At 43.9% G+C, this 17,874-nt stretch overlaps 1 protein-coding gene across 3 annotated transcripts in view; it reads right to left on the bottom strand.

Annotated features, from left to right (window-relative positions):
- The window catches only part of COL20A1 (collagen type XX alpha 1 chain), a 100,142-nt gene that overhangs the window by 37,542 nt on the left and 44,726 nt on the right, over positions 1-17,874 (bottom strand). For all 3 annotated transcript variants that reach the window (XM_030533752.1, XM_030533749.1, XM_030533750.1), the window contains exons 18-23: positions 17,041-17,173; positions 10,289-10,431; positions 8,738-8,879; positions 7,919-7,975; positions 5,349-5,387; positions 1,526-1,664 (exon numbers count right to left, since the gene is read on the bottom strand). In XM_030533752.1, the coding sequence (XP_030389612.1) occupies positions 1,526-1,664; positions 5,349-5,387; positions 7,919-7,975; positions 8,738-8,879; positions 10,289-10,431; positions 17,041-17,173 (653 nt within the window). The remainder of the gene's footprint in view (positions 1-1,525; positions 1,665-5,348; positions 5,388-7,918; positions 7,976-8,737; positions 8,880-10,288; positions 10,432-17,040; positions 17,174-17,874) is intronic.

A 17,874-nucleotide genomic window follows, 5' to 3' on the forward strand; every position in this document is an offset into this window, starting at 1 on the left:
TCTGAAAGAGTCCTATTCAAAACTTCTTGTCAAGAAGAATGAATGATGGCTGTGATGGATGGGGTAGAAAACTAGGGGAAGATCTTCAGGCCTTGACTGAGGTACTTAGAAGTCCCTTGCAGAAAGACACATGAGCCATACTAAGATCACTTGTGAAATCTGGGACTCGAAAATGAAACCCGTGAGAGGACATGTAACAAGTCCAGCCATGGAGTCCTGAGAAAGTCTCTCTCTGTTCTAAACTTGTTACAAAGCACTTACTGCATGCAAATGTCACTCAAAAGGCATAGGTCAAAACTGAATGAAGAAAGCAAAATTAGCCATGTTGCAGATACATTCGTAATCTGCATGGGCCACATTTGCATGAGTAGATACATAACTCTTCAACCATCTTTTCAGGACTGCTTCAAACATAACATCAAGTTTTGGTTTGTTTTAAATGATAGAATGTCCTTGGAAGGGCATATTTGTGTATCTGATACTCCTACTGGTTGAGCAAATGGATTTATCTATGCTTTTTAAAATACTTAGAGCCTTCTGAATTCCCCTACTCTATTTACTGTAAGAAGCTTTGCTTCTTTAAATAAGATTAAAATGATCCCAGTGCTGTAGTAATTAGGCTTCAAAATAAAATAAAACTGACTATTAAGAGTCCAATCTCCCCTGATTTATACTCCATAATGCTACTGGGGTCATTGGTGCTGCCTGGAAGGAAAGTTGACCCATGACGATGCATAGGACTTTGAGGAGCCCAACTAACGAGGTGCACAGTGAAGTCACATTCCAAAGTCACTGGTTAATCCTTCCTATCAATCAAAATCAAGCTGCCTAGTGCAGCTATGAGCTTGTATTTTACAACAGTAATTGTCGGACTGCAAACCAGGAACATTAGGAGAAAGGGTGAAAGAGGTTAAAAAGGTTGTGCCCCAAACATGTTTCTAGCTGAAGCTTTGCCTTGAAGTTTGATCTTTTAAGTGCATGTGGATGAGGAGAGGAGTAGTCATGGAAAGAATTAAATGTATCCCCAACAGAAGACAACTAAACATAACTCCATGGTCAGCACATGCTGTCTTTGAGCACTTAATTCTGGACAGCAGTGATACTGAAGGCACACAGCTAAGACAGGGAAGGTCCCCGTAGGCACCTAAAAATCTGAGCTTGACCTTGCAAAAACTCAACACTCCAATCACCGCACTGTATTCAGTTAAGTTCCTATGTGACATGTCCCACCATGCGATCCATCTTCAGGCAATTCAAGGGTTGATTTATGGATCAGCACACAATACATGTCTTCTAAGGGGCAAAAAAAATCTTTGCATTCTTGTCGGTTTCACTAGGGTGGGGTTAGCATTCATGGTATTTTCACTAGGAAATTGCCAGTTGAGTGTTCACTAGGTCAGTGTCTATACCCACCCCCACCAGTCAATACCTTTCACTCTGTGGACCAGAGCCAATGTTTATGCAATACACAGAGAATAAACTCTTGTTGGAATCAATGCGGTTCTCAGCTACCTTCCCAAACTACCTTGTTCTCTGGGTTAGCTGAATATCTCTGAAGAGAGTGTAAGTACGGGTCCCGCTGAACACATATGGTTCCATGGCCACTCCTTTAACGGAGGCATATTCTTTTTCCACCAGTCCAAAAGCCTCCATCATGTCAAATCCTGGAGCAGCCAGAGAAGGCAGAGAAAGAAACACTTAGAGATAGTAGGGAAAACAATGGTTTGTAAAGGATCTGCCTGAGCAATGGTTGCGCTTTGTTTTCTCCAAGGGCAAGTGCATTCTAATAAGGAGGAAGGCTAGCAGGTATAACTAATCATCAGCCTGATCAAAACACACTCCATACTGTGCCAGTGTTCTGACTTGGATCCTCTGTGTTTCTCATCAAAGTGCCACTTTGGCTTAGGAGAAATATTCACAGATCCATTTTCCAGACACAGGTAACAGAGGAACAGAAAATTTTCAGGCTAGATTTTCCAAAGTGCCCAGAACCCAGCTCCCGCCTCTGGGAACAACTGCAAATTCTACCCATCTGGAATAATGAGCTGAGCACTTTTGAAACTCTGGCCCTAAGCAACTTGCTAAAAGTTACAGGGAAAGTTTGTGGCAGAGTTTGTGGGAACAGAACCTAATTCTTGAAGTGGTCAACCTTTGTCTACTCATTAGACCATACAAAATGCTTCAGATCTGTGTTGGTTAGGCCACCTGCCGAATGGAGATAGCAGTGCTCACCCCTGTGATGTTCTTTGACTTCCACAGATGAAAAATCACTAGGCAGATGCAAAGAATTATTATTAGACACGTTTTTCAGCAGAGATAATTAAAAGCCTAGAGAGGCTGAGTGAGCTAGCTGGAAGGTAGCATTGCCTAGTTTAGTGGTTCTCAAAGCCGGTCCGCTACTTGTTCAGGGAAAGCCCTTGGCGGGCTGGGCTGGTTTGTTTACCTGCCACGTCCACAGGTTTGGCCAATTGCGGCTCCCACTGGCCGAGGTTCACTGCTCCAGGCCAATGGGGGCTGCAGGAAGTGGCACGGGCCAAGGGATGTGCTGGCAGTCCTTCCTGCAGCTCCCATTGGCCTGGAGCGGCAAACTGCCCTGAACAAGCAGCAGACCGGCTTTGAGAACCACTGGCTTAGTTGATTAGGAACTGGCCATGCAACCAAAAGATTTATTTTGAGATAAATGATGAATGAATAATATTTATTATGGAGCAGAGTTAAGGTTGTTTTATGATAAAATATGATTTCTTTTTTACATTTGAGAAAAATGACGTTTGTTCACTATGTGAGCAGTGTAAGATCCACTGTTTGTTTCCTTGCTTTAACATCCTTGAGTTTCATAAATGATAGGTGACAGACTGTATTTACCTAGGAACCTTAAAAATATATTTGGGTTATTTGTTCCTGGAATGAATTAATTACTGTTCACAAAGGCGTCAGCCACTGTAGCAAGGCCTAATAAATAAGAGTGACACCTTTAAAAAAAATCTACAAAATGAAAAAAAGAACTAAAAAAATTTGCTCTGAAAAAAAACACAAGCTATAATGAGTTCTGCCTTTTCAACTTGATGCCAAATATTATCATAAAAGAAGTGGGTTCTCTCTAGTAATTGCTTAGGGAAGGGAAAAAAGAGAGAGAATTATTCTCTGCTGCAAAATGTATCCTCTCATGTGTGAGAGCCATGAAAGTTGGTAAAGTAAAGCATTTCCATTTCTCTCATCATTTTTCAACAACTGCCCAGAGGTGACCCTGCCTTATGCGGTCTACAAAGATTTTTCCCCTGACATCTTTGACATCTCATCTCCAGCTTCATGTAGCTTCATCTCTCTTTCCCAGCTCATCATTGAAGCTCTATGAGTCACTTTCTTATTTCAGATTTTAATACAAGCAGACCTTGCACTCGGGGTTTTGTTGTTTTTTTTTTAACAGCAGGCTGGGAAGTATGAGGGAAAATAGCCAGTTCGTTTTAAAGAGAAGGGGGGACAAGTTCATCAGATCATTTCCCTTTCAATCTGTACTCTCCCACCTCAGCACCACTTGCTACTGATTGGATCTTTGTTCTGGTGGGTATTTTGCATTTGGGATGCTTTAATGCACATTGTCATTATGCAGCATTTAAAGTGTTCATCAGATTATTCTGACTGGTTTCAGACCCATTTCTCTCTGATTTAAGAACCCTGGGATTGGCATATTATCACCTCCGTTAAAATGTATATCAAATATAACAACAATGTTTAGAAGCAAAATTTAAATTACAGTTATAACCATATTATTAATCCACCTGTGAAACAGCTATGGCACTGGGCTATTTCTTTTGATGAATCACCTGTATCATGCAAGACAGTTACAGAGACATACAGGCAAATATATGTTTGCTTGGGTATTATGGCTTGATTAGTCTGGCCTGGATGTACAAAGATTGAGTAGTCTTGCAGGAATGTGGGGAGAGAGGTCAAACAGGGCAGTCTATGGACCTTAGATACTTATCTGTCCCCCTTTACCAGAGGTTCTGAGCACCTCACAGTCTCTGACATATATATCCTCACAACATGCCTGTGAGGCAGAGAAGTCCTATTATCATTATTCTCTTTTCATGGTTGGGGAACTCTTGCAGAGAGAGACTAAGGGTATGGCTACGTTTGAGCTGGGAGGAGTGATTTCCAGCTGACCATGCTAGCTCCACCCAAGCGATCACTTAAAAATAGCACTGTGCCAGCAGCACCATGGATGGTTCCCCCGAGCTCTGCCTGAGCCCTGGGTATGTACTCAGACAGCTTCCCTGAACTGTGGCCCATGCAGCCACAGATACACTGCTATTTTTAGGTGCTAGTTCAACCAGAGCTAGCATGGGTATGTCTACATGAGCTGTGAATCACATCTCCCAGCTCAAATGTCGTACCTTAAGCGACTCAAAGAAGTTGTGGTTTGAGCATTGGCCTGCTAAACCCAAGGCTGTAAGTTCAATCCTTGAGGGGGCCATTTAGGGATCTGGGGCAAAAATATCTCTGGAGATTGGTCCTGCTTTAAGCAGGGAGTTGGACTAGGTCCCTTCCAACCCTGATAGTCTATGATTCTAAGTCCCTGACAGGGCAAGGGATTGAACCCAGGTCTTCTGAATCTCAGGCTGGAGCCCTGACCACTAGATCTCTCTAGGAAGGTGTGGGGTTGGGGCTGCCATATATGCAGTACAAGTCACTTCCTAGGTTGCAAACTGTATATAATGCGTCCTAGACTGTATAAAGAGGATAAACGGGGAGTAGAGTTCCCCTAGTTAAATATATACCATTTGAGTCCTGACAGTGGCCCTGGGCATGTCTACATCCTTTACAACCTGCAGAGGTTATCTTGGGGGAGGGAAAGGGGAAAACCTTTAGGCTGGGGTTACTGAAGGCGCCTAAGTGCATTAGGCACACAAATCGCCTTGCAGTGCAAAGGAAGTTGGATGCCTAACTTCCTATGGGGCTTTGCAATTCCCAACCCTAACCACTAGCTGTTCCCTCAAAAATGTTGACACAGGTGGGTGATGGGAAAGCTGAGGTGCAAAATCTACCTACCTAGCTTGGATGGATGAAATAAGATACTCAGTACAACGGGGAAATGTATTTCTGTTGCCCAATGTCGTGGGGAAAGGGAAAGAAAATGAAGTTGTTGGGTGGAGACATTTGTTGAGCTCTCCCAGGTTTCCTGCATCAGACTTTCCGACTCAGCAACAGTACTCTGGGTGTGGGGAAGATGACATTAATGTGTGCTAGGCAAGCTTTCGTAACAGAAGATTAAAGATTAGTCAGGATCAGACACGGTTTTCACATTCATGACAGAGCCCACCTGGGACTGAGAACTAGTAAGGTACCTTGCAGAGGGCCTTCGATGGAACTGATAGTGGGGCAAGCTGCAGGAGAAAAAAAATGGGAAAAATCGTGAGACCCAATGGAAACCAAACTGGCAATTTATTACAGGAATAGAGCAGACATGGCTGTGGTCTGCAGCAGAATGGAAAGCATATAAAGACTAGTGACTGGGTCTGTGTAGACATCTCCGCACATATACTGGAGTATCTTACAATATGGTCAATTCCTTGAGGCCAGGGCCCAGACTGATGGTAGCAATAATCATTACACTTATGAGCAATCCAACAGCATACATTTGGGCAATATTTTCAACAGCTTGAAGACAGACACACTGGTTGAAAACTTGTACTCCATGCAAACTTGGGTCTATGACAAGAAGCTGCATATGCACTTAGCCAATCTGCACATGCAAATATGGAAGTTTGCAAGGTTTTGCATGGCTCACTCATCACTCAAGCCTTTGAAATGATTGTCCTTTATCAGCAGGCCTCTTCATCATAACTTTGTTTTGACTCAGTCTTCTATTACTACTCGCCCATTGTGGTCTTAAACATAGTTATAATGGGCTTTTTCTTTGATATTTCTGCTTAGTTGTAGTCTGGATACCTAAACATGTAATGCATATGTAATTGCTCAGTTTGCATAAACAATTGCTCAGTTTGCATAAACAATTGCTCTAACTGCATTGCAAAACAAAGGAACACAACTGCCCAACCATTTTTGAGCATGGAGCTAAGATTTTATCTCTGCAAAATTTGCCTCTCCGCATCATGTTTAAGTGGCATAGCCAAGATTCTCAGAGGCTAGTATAAGCAACCACATGCACAAAATCTGTGCAGGCATTTACACTCAAAATGTGCATATGCAATTGCCATGACTGCATATGCAATTGTGGTAATTGCACACAAAGACTATGCATGTCCATGTAATTCTGAAAATCTGGACTTCAGTGCATTCTTTCATTTTTATTCATTTCTTATTAAATTTTGGAACTTAATCTTTAAAAAAAATGGCAATCCTTTGCCGTTCATCTTTTCAGGAAACCCTCTGCTCAATCTTATAACATCCCTGGGGCAGTGAGAGTGAAATATATGGATGCTACTCATATAAACTAGGGACAAAAGGACTAGAATCAAAAGCTCTTTGGTGACAAGTGCTCTCCCCAGTTAAGTGGTTTGAGTATGGCAGTGTTTTAGAAAACAGAGCATGAATGTTACTTTCAATTATTTGCTGCTGTTTAAATCCCAGGGCCATGGATGCCAGATGGAACTGGGACAAGGAAAATAGTTGAAAGTCAGAGATGTCCCTGAAAATCAAGCACACTTGAGAGGTTGGCTATTTTCTAAATGGCTTTTTAGGTCACTAGTTTAATGTAGCTTAGCAGCTCATTACATTAAGGTTGCATTATAAACGTTCTGTTGCGATTACTACATCATATGGCATTTCATAGCTCACCAGACAAGCAGGATTCCAGTTTTCAGTACTTGACTACTGTAAAAGGTAGGAGGAGCTGGTCATTCCCTCCCCATTCCCCATGGCAAATAAACGTGCACCTGAAAAGTCCAGTTCACTGTGTTAATTTGTGACCCCTCTCACCCACCAAGTATGAGCCACCGGCGGTTGGTACCATAGCACTCCGGGGTGACCTGAAGGCTGTGAGTCTGATGGCTCTGGGACTATGGACATCAGGTACTAAACCAAATTGACATTTTCCATTGGCCTCCATTATTTTGAGGTACATTGGTTTGCATGCACATAAAGCAAATTTTTCTTTCTGGAAGAGTACTGTAGACCCGGGATTAGAACCTGTACTGTGCGATAAAGAAATGGAATAGGGTTCTATTGAAATGGTCAGTTCCTGGGTGAGTTCCACCTCTGACCCTCCTGCTCTCTCTAAGAATGCTTCTTCTAGGTCTTGAGCCATCACTCTGTCTTGGGGTGGAATCACACAATTCTCCCACTCTCAGACCAGGACCTGGGTTGCAGTCCCCTGTGTATCAAGGTCGGACTGACCTCCAGACCCTGCAGTTCTGTTCTCCCCGGGCAATGACCAAACAGCCTCCTTAAAGCAAAGTGTCATTTGTTCAGAACAAAAGCATTTCAGAGAACCCAGATCTCAAAAACAGCAGAACAGACTGCACACACTTCCCCTAGCTGAGGAAGTGCATCTTAAGCTTCAGAGTCTTCCCAGTTAAAATTCCAGATAAGCCCTCACTTGTAACAACGACAGAGCCCGGTCATTCATAGGTGAGATGAAACCTGGGTCCTCTGAAGCTTAGTTTATGAGTTCCTAATGCATGAGCTAAAAGCCACATGTCTCTTAGCCCAGGCTGTAGCAGGTTCCTCAATCTCCAGAGGTGATAGAGCACCACACCAATCAGGCATATGTTACACCTACACCTGCTGGGTTTACATTAGACTCATGCTGAAAAGATACATGTCCACTGCATCATCTTCCATGGTGTGAGAAATGACTTACACCCAGTCCTACTTGAAGTGCTAAGCCCCAACAGTTTGAGTTGCCACTGCAAGAGGATGCTTGTGAATGTCAGCTTTCTCCCATGTGACTTACCCTCTGTTTTGAAGGGAACGGAGCCTTGTGCTGAGGGCAATTTAGCCAAGGCAGAAGCTGTAAAAATAAATGCATTTGTGAGTCCTGATTCTGGGACTGTGATGTTTGGCTCGCTATTGTTCATGGTCATTAGACCTTCCCTGTGCTCCCTTCTGACTGGAAACAATAGCTTGGGAATGTGATAGGAAATGGGCACATTGTTTGAGCCATGTCTTGGGCATATTGTTCCAATTGGGGACCTATTGTCTCCAACCTCATTCCCCTTTTTAAAGAGGTTAGACGTTCACTTTCCTACTGGAATTTGCAAAAGGGCTGAGGACTTGGCTCCCTTTTGTACCCTGAAAATGTCGTACTCTCATTTTTGTGCCTGCAGAATGGACCGTGGTTGTCTATCCAAGTACATGCATCTCTAACTATCTGATTTGCAAACACAGACTGGTAGCTACGTCTATATTTTCATTTGTATTACTTAGATTTATACCCACAGTTCAAATTTCTGTGCAAATTACATCTGCAAAAGGGTGACCCAACCCTTCTGAAAGGCTGGCCCTATATGTAAACTGCTTATCCTACACAAGCAAGTAAATCTTCATATACTTCCAAGGTGAAACTAATCTGAGGAGTATCTCCGTTGACTTCCACAGAGTTGCACTGAGATTAATTTGGCCAAATTGGTCTCTGGCCCTTCAACTTCTAACGTTGCTTTTCCCTGTTACTCTTTCCAAGCCCCAGCTTAATAGGGATAATGACAGCACCACACTTCTGTAAATTATTGGAGATCTCTGGATAAAAGGCAATGCATAAAAGGTAAATGCTTACTGATTTGTCTACCAGTTTGGCCAGTAGTGGATACAGCGTCACTCTCTCCTGTGTCATGGACAGCAGAAACCATCACCTTATATTCTGTATTGGGAAGCAGTGACTGCAGGGTCACTCCGCTGCTTTTGCCAGAAACTATTGTCTACGGCAGAGATGGGAAAGACTCTTACAGCTTTTATTCATTTGCAGATACAAGTGGGCAATACAGGTCAACAGCAAAGCAGTTTAAGGGCTGATGACACCACTCCCCTTCCCAGCTAGAGCTGGGAAAGGTTTTTCACCCAAAATTTGTTTCTGCCTACACAGCAGCTTCACCAACATTGAAACGTTTCTCAGGTTCATGTTGGTTTCTCCAAACTGCTTCAGTTGGTGAGGAGGGGAGAGGAGGGAGAGGAGAAAATCTCCAAAAATCAAAATGTTTCCTTTCCACATTTTATAAATGAAACATTTCAATTTTTCGCGTTGAAATCGCTTTCAATTTCAACATTTCCTTTCATTTTATTTTTACAAACATTTTAAAAAATTTAAAAATGAATGAAGCAAAATGAAACAATTTTGTCTCGACAAAATGTTTCATTTGACCCCAAATGATTTTTTGGTTGCCATGAAAATTTTGAAAAAATTCATTTTTAATTCAACCTGAAAATACTTACAATTTTTTTTTTTTGCAATTACGAGCAAAACAAAAAATCCTCTCTTCTCCCAGCACTTTTCCTGCAGACCCCCACCCCCCTCACTGCCAGCCCTTAGATTCCTGCTAGGTGCTGAGACTGCCCCTCGGCTCACCAGGAAAGATATTCAAAGATACAGTGGGGAGTTAGGCATCCAGCTGCCATTGAAAGTTTTTTTATTTATTCTGGAAAATATCCCTGTTAGCATTTTCCTAATGGATATCTAAATTGGACAAGCCTACCGGTCTCAGGCCAGTGTTGCCTTAACTAAATAGAAACACTGAGGGAGTTTCATCAGCCATGGTTTCTTGCTTTGGTTTCCTATTGAAGCTATAGCCTGGAGGAAGAATGTCATCAGCCCAGGCTTATCTAGGTGCTGGGCAGCCCAGTATGAACATGGAGACATTCTCCATCCAGATGAATTTCAAACTTCCTTATGGTAGTGTGGTCTAACTGGGTGTAAACGGAAAATCTGACTGATAAAGGTTAACGCTTCATCACTTTAGGTCAGAGTGGGAGATTTGTCCATAATCCTTCACCTATTGGAAAGGCAGCACTCTGGTTTATGGCGAGGGAGAGGATAAAAGAGGCGGCTGTAGTCTGAGGGGTTTTGACTGCAATGAATTCTCCTGATGTTTTATACAGAAATCCAAGCAAGAGCCTAGAAGGCCTTGGTTTGAATTCACAAGTGAACATGTCCTTCCTGTCTTCAGTGCGCTGCCATTAATCAGACGGAGGAAGTGAGTTGCTCTTGTACTCTTGACCAAATTTGTCCTTGGGGTAACCCCACTGAGTTCAAAAGAGACACATCAGGGATGACACTGGCCCTGTGTCTCTTTAGTCAAGTGCCTGGCATGTCCAAAAGCAACTGAGGACTTACTGTTTGCTGAGCGCTGTCATCAGATTCCGGAGAGTAGGTTACTCTGTAGTACTGTATGTGGCTGCCAGGGGGTCTCCAGTGGACCTGAAGGCTACTGGGAGTCTCTGTGTCTATAACGAGGTTGGTGGGTGGGCTCTGGGAAGCTGCAGCAGGGAACAAAGATGAACTAGATGACGGGCAGATAGCAATGGATACAAACTAGGCCAAAAACACTCCCTGTCTAGCACATTAGTAAGTGTTTCACTGATCTGCAACCATAATAGTGAGCACTCAGAATGGAGACAGAGGGGCGTCACCTTGGGGCCAGGGAATGAGAGAGACCGAGATCTTGGAGGGGAGTGGGTTGCCTAAGAGTATATAGAGAGGTCTCAACACTGAGACAAGAGAGGCCTGGGAGCTGGAAGAAAAGCTTTGGAGAGGAGACGGAAGACCTAGAAGCATAAAGAAATATAAGTGTACCCCACAGATACATGCCACTTTGGGTATCTCTGACGCAAGATATAAAGAAGGCATATTGTGAATTGGCTTTAGAGATGGTCAGGAGTGGATTGAACATTCCAATTTACTCTGACATCATTGCTAAGTTGATATTGTCCAGTAAATGCAATGTCCATCTGTCCCTTCTTGTTTTTAAATTCAATTTCTTACTAAAATATTAGCAGCCTTGCAGAGCCACAGACTTCTGAAGATGTTTCATATGAAGTTTGGGTGCGATTCCCATTGCATATCCTGAGCTGAATGTGACTCCTACAGAAGTAAGGGTCTCAGAGCCTAGGCTTCAGACCAGCCCCAATTGTCTATGCTGCAATTTTTAGCCCCAAAGCCCAACTCAATAGACCTAGGCTCTGAGACTGGTGCTGCAGGTGTTTTAGCGTAATGTAGACACACCCTAAGACAATGGCTGAGGAAGCCAACTGCAAGAAAGGGATGGGCAACCTCCGCTTGACGTATGGTTCAAAGATATCACAGGGCTTAAGAGAGAAATATGGAGTCACCCAAAAAAGGAGTTTGTTGCTAAATGGTCTCTTGCCCAACGGTTAGAGTCTGGTCTTGAAAACCAAGAGGGGACAAGGCTGGCACTAAGAAGGGAAAGTCTAAGGAGGAAAGAAGGAAGCAAGGTAAACAGAGAGGTGAAAATGTAGCAGATGAACCCAAAGGACAAGTAAGGACATGGCTGAATCCAGGATATGAGCTCTCTCTTCTCAAGCTTTACCTATAACACAAATATGCTCTTCTGCCCACCCAGAGGACTGAGGTCACCTCAGAACGTGCTTTGAATGAAGCTTTGTGGCTCACTTTGCATTCTCATTGATTTTCTCTTCTTTTTCCTAGATCAAATAAGCTTTGTTTTATTGAAACCAAATCAAAAGTTACTGACTGAACCTTGAGGGTGCTGCTGCATGGAAGCCCAATGTGAAGTAAACAAGGACAGGCTGAAGTGTGTTTGTTCTGGGGTGAAAGAGGGGAGCAGTCTCCCTGGCCCAGGTCAGGTTCTTGAGTCACAAACAAAAAAAAAACTATGTTCAGAAAAAAAGTTAAGGTTGAAAGTGAGTTTCAGCGGAGCCCAGATAAAACCTGTTCCCACCAGACTCCCCATCACGAGATCATCTAGGCCTGCTCAGAATGGGATTAGATAGCACAGTAGTAAAAAAATGCCAGTGCCTTGTCTACGCTAGCACTTCCACCAACAGTGCTGGTGCTTAATCAATGGTAGGAGACTTTCTGAAAATACTTGCTGTATGCAAGGCCAGTGAGGGAGGGAATATCCCTTCAGTAACACCCTCACTTAACAATCCTGTGCTACCCCATGCTCTGTAGGTGCTCCCCACGTCCGGGACTCACCACCAAACCCAGACCCAGCTCACTGCCTTCAGGTGAGTTTAGCTGATGAACCAGACATCCTGACTGGCTGAAGACTTCAGCAGGCACATCCTGAAGCCCTGCATCAGCGCCGGGTCCCTGGCTGCTCGATAGCATTCCTGCCTGCTACTGGGTTTCTGGTTCTGCTCCTAACTCCTTGTTCCTGGCTTCTTCCTATTGACTCGCAGTTCCTGCCCTGGTGCCAGCCCCTGCTCTGGCTGATTCTCTGGGTCTGACCCTTTGCTCCTGATTCCCAGCGCTTGGCTCCAGCTCGCTCTCTTGGCAACTTGGCTCCTGATTTGGCCTCTGGCCACCAGGCCCCATCACTTCCACACCGACCACAAGGCCAGCCTCCCACCCTGACTATTAGGCAAGACCACCCCCAGCCTGCTCCATAGCACCCAGTGCCTCTCACAGGTTTGCTGCCTGTACTGGCCATTTCATTCAGCTAGGATGTGCCACCAATTCACTGTTTCTCTGTCGTTATTTTAAGATAACCCAAGCTAACAAGATAGAATAAGTTAGTGGAAAACTTCAAAGTCGGAATTACTTGGAAAGCTCCCAGGGCCCCGCAGAATCTGACAGCACGGATCTGACAGACAGGGGAAAGGTCACATTTCTAGGCTGCCCAGGAGGAAGTGAGTTTCTCTGACATGGAGAGTGCCATCCATGCCAGCCTCATGTGCTGCCCCTTAAACCTTTTTCACGCTTCCTTCACAGCCTTCTGACTCCTCAGTCTAACTGGAATAATGTACGCGTCCTCAAATCAGGATAAAGCTCCAGAGCTCTCCGCTCAGCAGCACTGCTGCCCATTTCAAATGTCCCTTCGGAGCCTTATCCATCATTATTACACTCATGATGCAGCTGAGTTTCTCTTGCCCTCATTGCTCAGTATTCTGGATTCTTCCCAGCATTTCCTCTCCTCGCCTTTAATTTCATTAAACTTATTTACTAAACTAAGCATCAGCTTGCCCAAGTTTAAGGACCTATCTATTCATGACTTTACCACTGTGGATGTTAGCTCCAGAGGATGACAGACCAACCTGTGTTCTACTCCCAGGCCAGGTATTTAACTCCTGGGAGTGGAAAAACCCAGCTCGCTATACAGTTAGAGTCCTATGTTTGTTCCCAGGCATTCCTTTAAATGTCACATCACAGCCTAGTCCTAAGAGGTTGGGGCTTTGAATCATCATGCTGGACAATAATACCAGGTTGCAATGTGCTGATGAAATACGATTTCATGCTCACCCAGCATTATCGCCTATTCTGTAATTTCGAACACAAGCATTGAAATGTGAGGAGGTCCAACTCTGATAATTTTGTCCTTCAGGACAAATGCAGACTGGTGGAGGAGGAGTACTTCGCTCCAGGGAAAGGGGGTGGGATGCCTCACTTCACTCATCCAAGCTTTTGAAAGAACAGTCTTGGTGGGTTTTAAAGGGAGTCCCATCCCTCCTTCTTATGCATAAGGATGGCAGCTGCCTTACAATCCTTGAAAGGGAGCAAACAGGAAGATCGTTAGGTTTACGGCACAGATATTAAAGACTCCGATAGGTCCCAGAAAGATATGCACTGTTACATGATATCCCATTGTGCACAAAGGGTTGCGTGTATGTGCTTTTGTGTTATTATTAATAATAACTACTTGCATTGTGGTAGCACGGAGAGGTCCCAATCAAGCATCAGGGCCCACTGAGCTAGATAATGATAATGCAAAGATGGTCCCTTACTGCAAAGACCCTACAATCTAAGTGTAATACGAGAGAGAACAGGTGGTTACAACATCTATGTTGAGTCTAAACGGTGCCCTTTGTAACGGAGCATACTGCCCTGCCGAGTGATAGATTTTTGTGACAGGGCCTGTTGTCTGCAAGACAGAGATGTCCTGTAACGTCCACTGAGCACAATCTACCTGCACAGAGTTTTGTATGTGGATTGAGCAGGGAAGTAGTCCTGATTAAAATGAACTAGCTGTGCTCACCTCAGCACCAAGGGAGGTATTTAGTTCCACATTGCAAAGCTAGTACACAAAGGCAGTCATTTTTCTCTTAACCTTCAAGGAGGCCATATTCTCCTGGGGAGAACAGAGAAAGAGAGGTGCTCGTGTTTCTCACACTTCCTGCATAGCCTCAGGCTTCTAGAGCAATAGCCTCACTTCAGTGGCTGCCCTGAGGTTGCTGTATTTCTTGCAAAATGTTGCACACAATTTTTTTTTTTTAAAAAGAACTTAATGGTTTAGCCTCTTCTTATATGGAGGAGTAAGAAAAAACAACAAAAAGAGTATGAGTCACTTTTCATCCCACATATACACCCCGCTTTGCACCCAGGCTCTCTCTTATCACAGCAAGCGTGCACCTGCTGGCTACAATGGAACATAAGCCTTCCACTCAGAGGCAGGCTTGGAAGATTTTTGACACATCATTGGTATTTCATCCTGCAAACCTTGGTTTTAAGAAGCATGTCAGAGTGGGGACTGAGGAGGAATCATACAATTAAGCGGAATGATTTTCTCAAGGATGCTCAGTTGAACTTGGCCACAAAATAGAGTGAGAGTCTTTCCCATAACCTTGCCAAGTCCCTCCCCTCTCTACTAGGACACCAGCTGACTTAGCCTTTTCAAGCTATTGGGACCACAAGCCTTCTTGGGGCTTCCCGGGAGCTGCACTCTCTCTTTGAAACCACCTCCTCCTCTTACTTCACTTTTCCTCACTGGCATTTTCTCTTAAATTGAGAGACAGATTTTCAAACACATTAGGCATCCAGTTGTGCATGCAAAATCCAGTCCCAGTTTATGTATGCACTTATTTTGATTGCACGTGCAAACTGAGTAATTGCACATGTAAATTAAGCATGCACTCTGGCTGTGTAACTGCTGGCCTAATTTGCTGAGCATCTGGCCCTTTGAATGAATTAAGTGGTGGTGAAAGATTGATATCCATGACACATGAAATCCCCTACTCATTCATTGGAAAGATATATCATGGGCAGCAGGAGTGCAAGCCGCACCCCCTTCATTGTCCCACCAGTGTCTCTCAGACTTATTTCAGCACTAGCAAAGAATGGGAAATGTACACCTGAGGGTCAGTTCTGTGCTTGGCCTGTCTCCTGAGTATGCCAAGCATGACACAAACAAGATTTGCAGTGGGTTGTGTGATGTGGATCCTGTCTGAGCTCACCGCTCAGGGTTGACATTGTGGAATTCACACCTTGAAACCTCCCTATTTGTTTACTGAAGCATTTAAATAGCTGCAGTTATCCCTCTGTCCCGTACAATAGTATAATGCACAATGAGTCTGTTGCATCAATTCACCTTTGTGCTGCACAGCACTTGGAGGCTCGCCTGAGGTAGCTTTATGCAAGAATACATTATTATTATTATTAATTATTAATAAAAGCAGGGCTTTGGATTCCAAGACAGCCATTTACTCTGAGCTTCACCAACTCAGAAAACACAAAACCAGACAGAATGAGTTTATTCTGCAAAGACTATTGAGAACCAAGAGGAGAAGGAGAAGATCACAGATATTAAATGACTCGTGTTCCATTCACTGGCCGCAAAGCCATTAGACAGGGGGTATTCATTAGGAGGACCTTTGGGAAGGACACTTTTTAACTTCATTCTGTTGGCACCAAGAAAGATTCAGACTTCCCCTTAGAGCGGAGTCTGATCGCAAGACTCACTTTCATTTTTGGAAGTGCCCCCAATGAAGAATGACTCAGCAATTAGGACCCCAAATGATCCCTCACTTTCCTTAATAGACAGCACGTTATAAACAAGTAACATTAATCAGGCAACATCTAGACAGTGAATTAAACAGCCTACAGAAAGTCCATGCAACCTACTCTAATATATTCCTTCTTATGGGGAAAAGGGAAACTACATTTCAAGGGTACCAAAAACTATTGGCTTATAACACCATCTGCTTTCTTGAGCAGACCGCAAATCTATAACGCATCAGCCATCCAGCACGCTGTCTGCAGCACTAGGGACTCACCCAATACATGTCACCTGAAGTTAAGAAACACATGTCAACTTCATATGCAGTGGTACTTTCCTGGAACATACAAAGCCTCGTGTGGTACAGAGCGCACCCAGCTAAAGGGCACTCCTACAGATGTACAGGGAAGACTATGTTGAGACAGATGTCCCAGGTTATAATGATTTTTCCATGAGGCTTTTAAAAGACAGAGCCCTCATCTACATCTGTGTCTAATAAGGCCATTTTACATGTTGTTATAATACATTTCTTCACTGCTCAAAATACTTCCTAAAAGTGGATCATTTTAGCCTTTCATCAATTCATCAAGAGGCATCAGAGATGCAGAGGCCAGCAGTCGCCAAAAGAAGTTATAGGTATAATCCTGCCTCCATTGACAGCAAAGGGCATTTTGTTATTGACTTCAGTGGAGCCAGGATTTCACCCCTAGAGTACCAAAGCAAAAATCACACCAGGGCAGGACCAAGGTGCCATCTCACAGCTTTTCAGGGGGGGAAGGGGAGCACATGCCAGTAACTGATATTATTAGTCTTCACATGCACCCTGCCTGTTCCCCCTAAAAATGTCTACACAAAGATACATGCACTGGGACCTAAATTCCCCAGGGCAACTAGTGATATTGGCTGCCTCCATTTCTGGCTAATCCATCTGAAACATCTTCATAGAGGACTGGCTTTCAGAGGGGAGATGCTCAAGACCCTATAAGGTGTCTCAGGTTGGTCACCCAAAATCACCAACCACTTAGTTGGTCCAACTCACACACCTTGCCTCCCAAGTCACTTTTAGACATTTAGGCCTGGGCAATCCTGTTGTTCAAAGCTGAGTTATTGGTCTGTAACTAGTTCAGAGACTTCCCTTCCCTGAAGACCTAGAGATTTCACGTTGGTCACTTACTGGTTTTGTGTAGAATAGAGACAGTGTCGCTTCGAGCTCCATCCTTGTAATATGCCCAGATGGATATCTGGTATTCTGTGTTCTTTTTCAATCCTGGTAAGCTGGCAACAGCCAGGTTCCCAGCAACAGACAGCTGTAGCATGGAGAAGAAATGAATGTAAGTAGAGTTCCCAGGCAGCTGCAACTACCTGGTTGAGTATGGCATCTTAAAGTATCAAATCCTTTCATAACAAGAGTCACTGTTCTCTAACAAGTCTCTTCCTACAAAAGGACTGATCACCTCAGATAGAATGATCTGAATGCTCTTCGCATAAGGACACCCAGTGTCTGCAGAGTTATAAAGAAATGATGGTCCAACCAGGGTGACTATCATCAGGACCTTTGTTTCTGATGTTCTTGCAAAAGCCCAGCCACAGTTAAGTTGTTGACCAGTAAACAGAAGGGGGGGAGGGTTAAGTAGAAGCTCTCCCAGCTGTGCCCTGACTCCAGTTACCAGCTTTGTGATGCTGCTTCTGTAACCTGCAGGATGCTTTGTGAAAAGCTGTGTGGCCACGCCTGAGGAATTAGAGGTCATCAAAACTCTACCCCATCTCCCCTCCGGCCCCTATTTTTACTTTAAATGAACTTTGCACAATAGAAGCTCAAAATCTCCAGAGGTTTAAGCCAAAAGGAGAAAAGAGGAAGTAGTTTTGTTTATGGATCTCTCTCTCTCTCTCTCTCTCTCTCTCTCTCTCTCTCACACACACACACACACACACACACACACACACACACACACACACACTTCGTGAGGTACTGCTCACTGATGTAATTTCATTGAAGTCAATGGAGCAA

This window comes from Gopherus evgoodei, chromosome 14 (genome assembly GCF_007399415.2).
Source record: "Gopherus evgoodei ecotype Sinaloan lineage chromosome 14, rGopEvg1_v1.p, whole genome shotgun sequence".
In the NCBI taxonomy this organism is placed as follows: domain Eukaryota; kingdom Metazoa; phylum Chordata; order Testudines; family Testudinidae; genus Gopherus; species Gopherus evgoodei.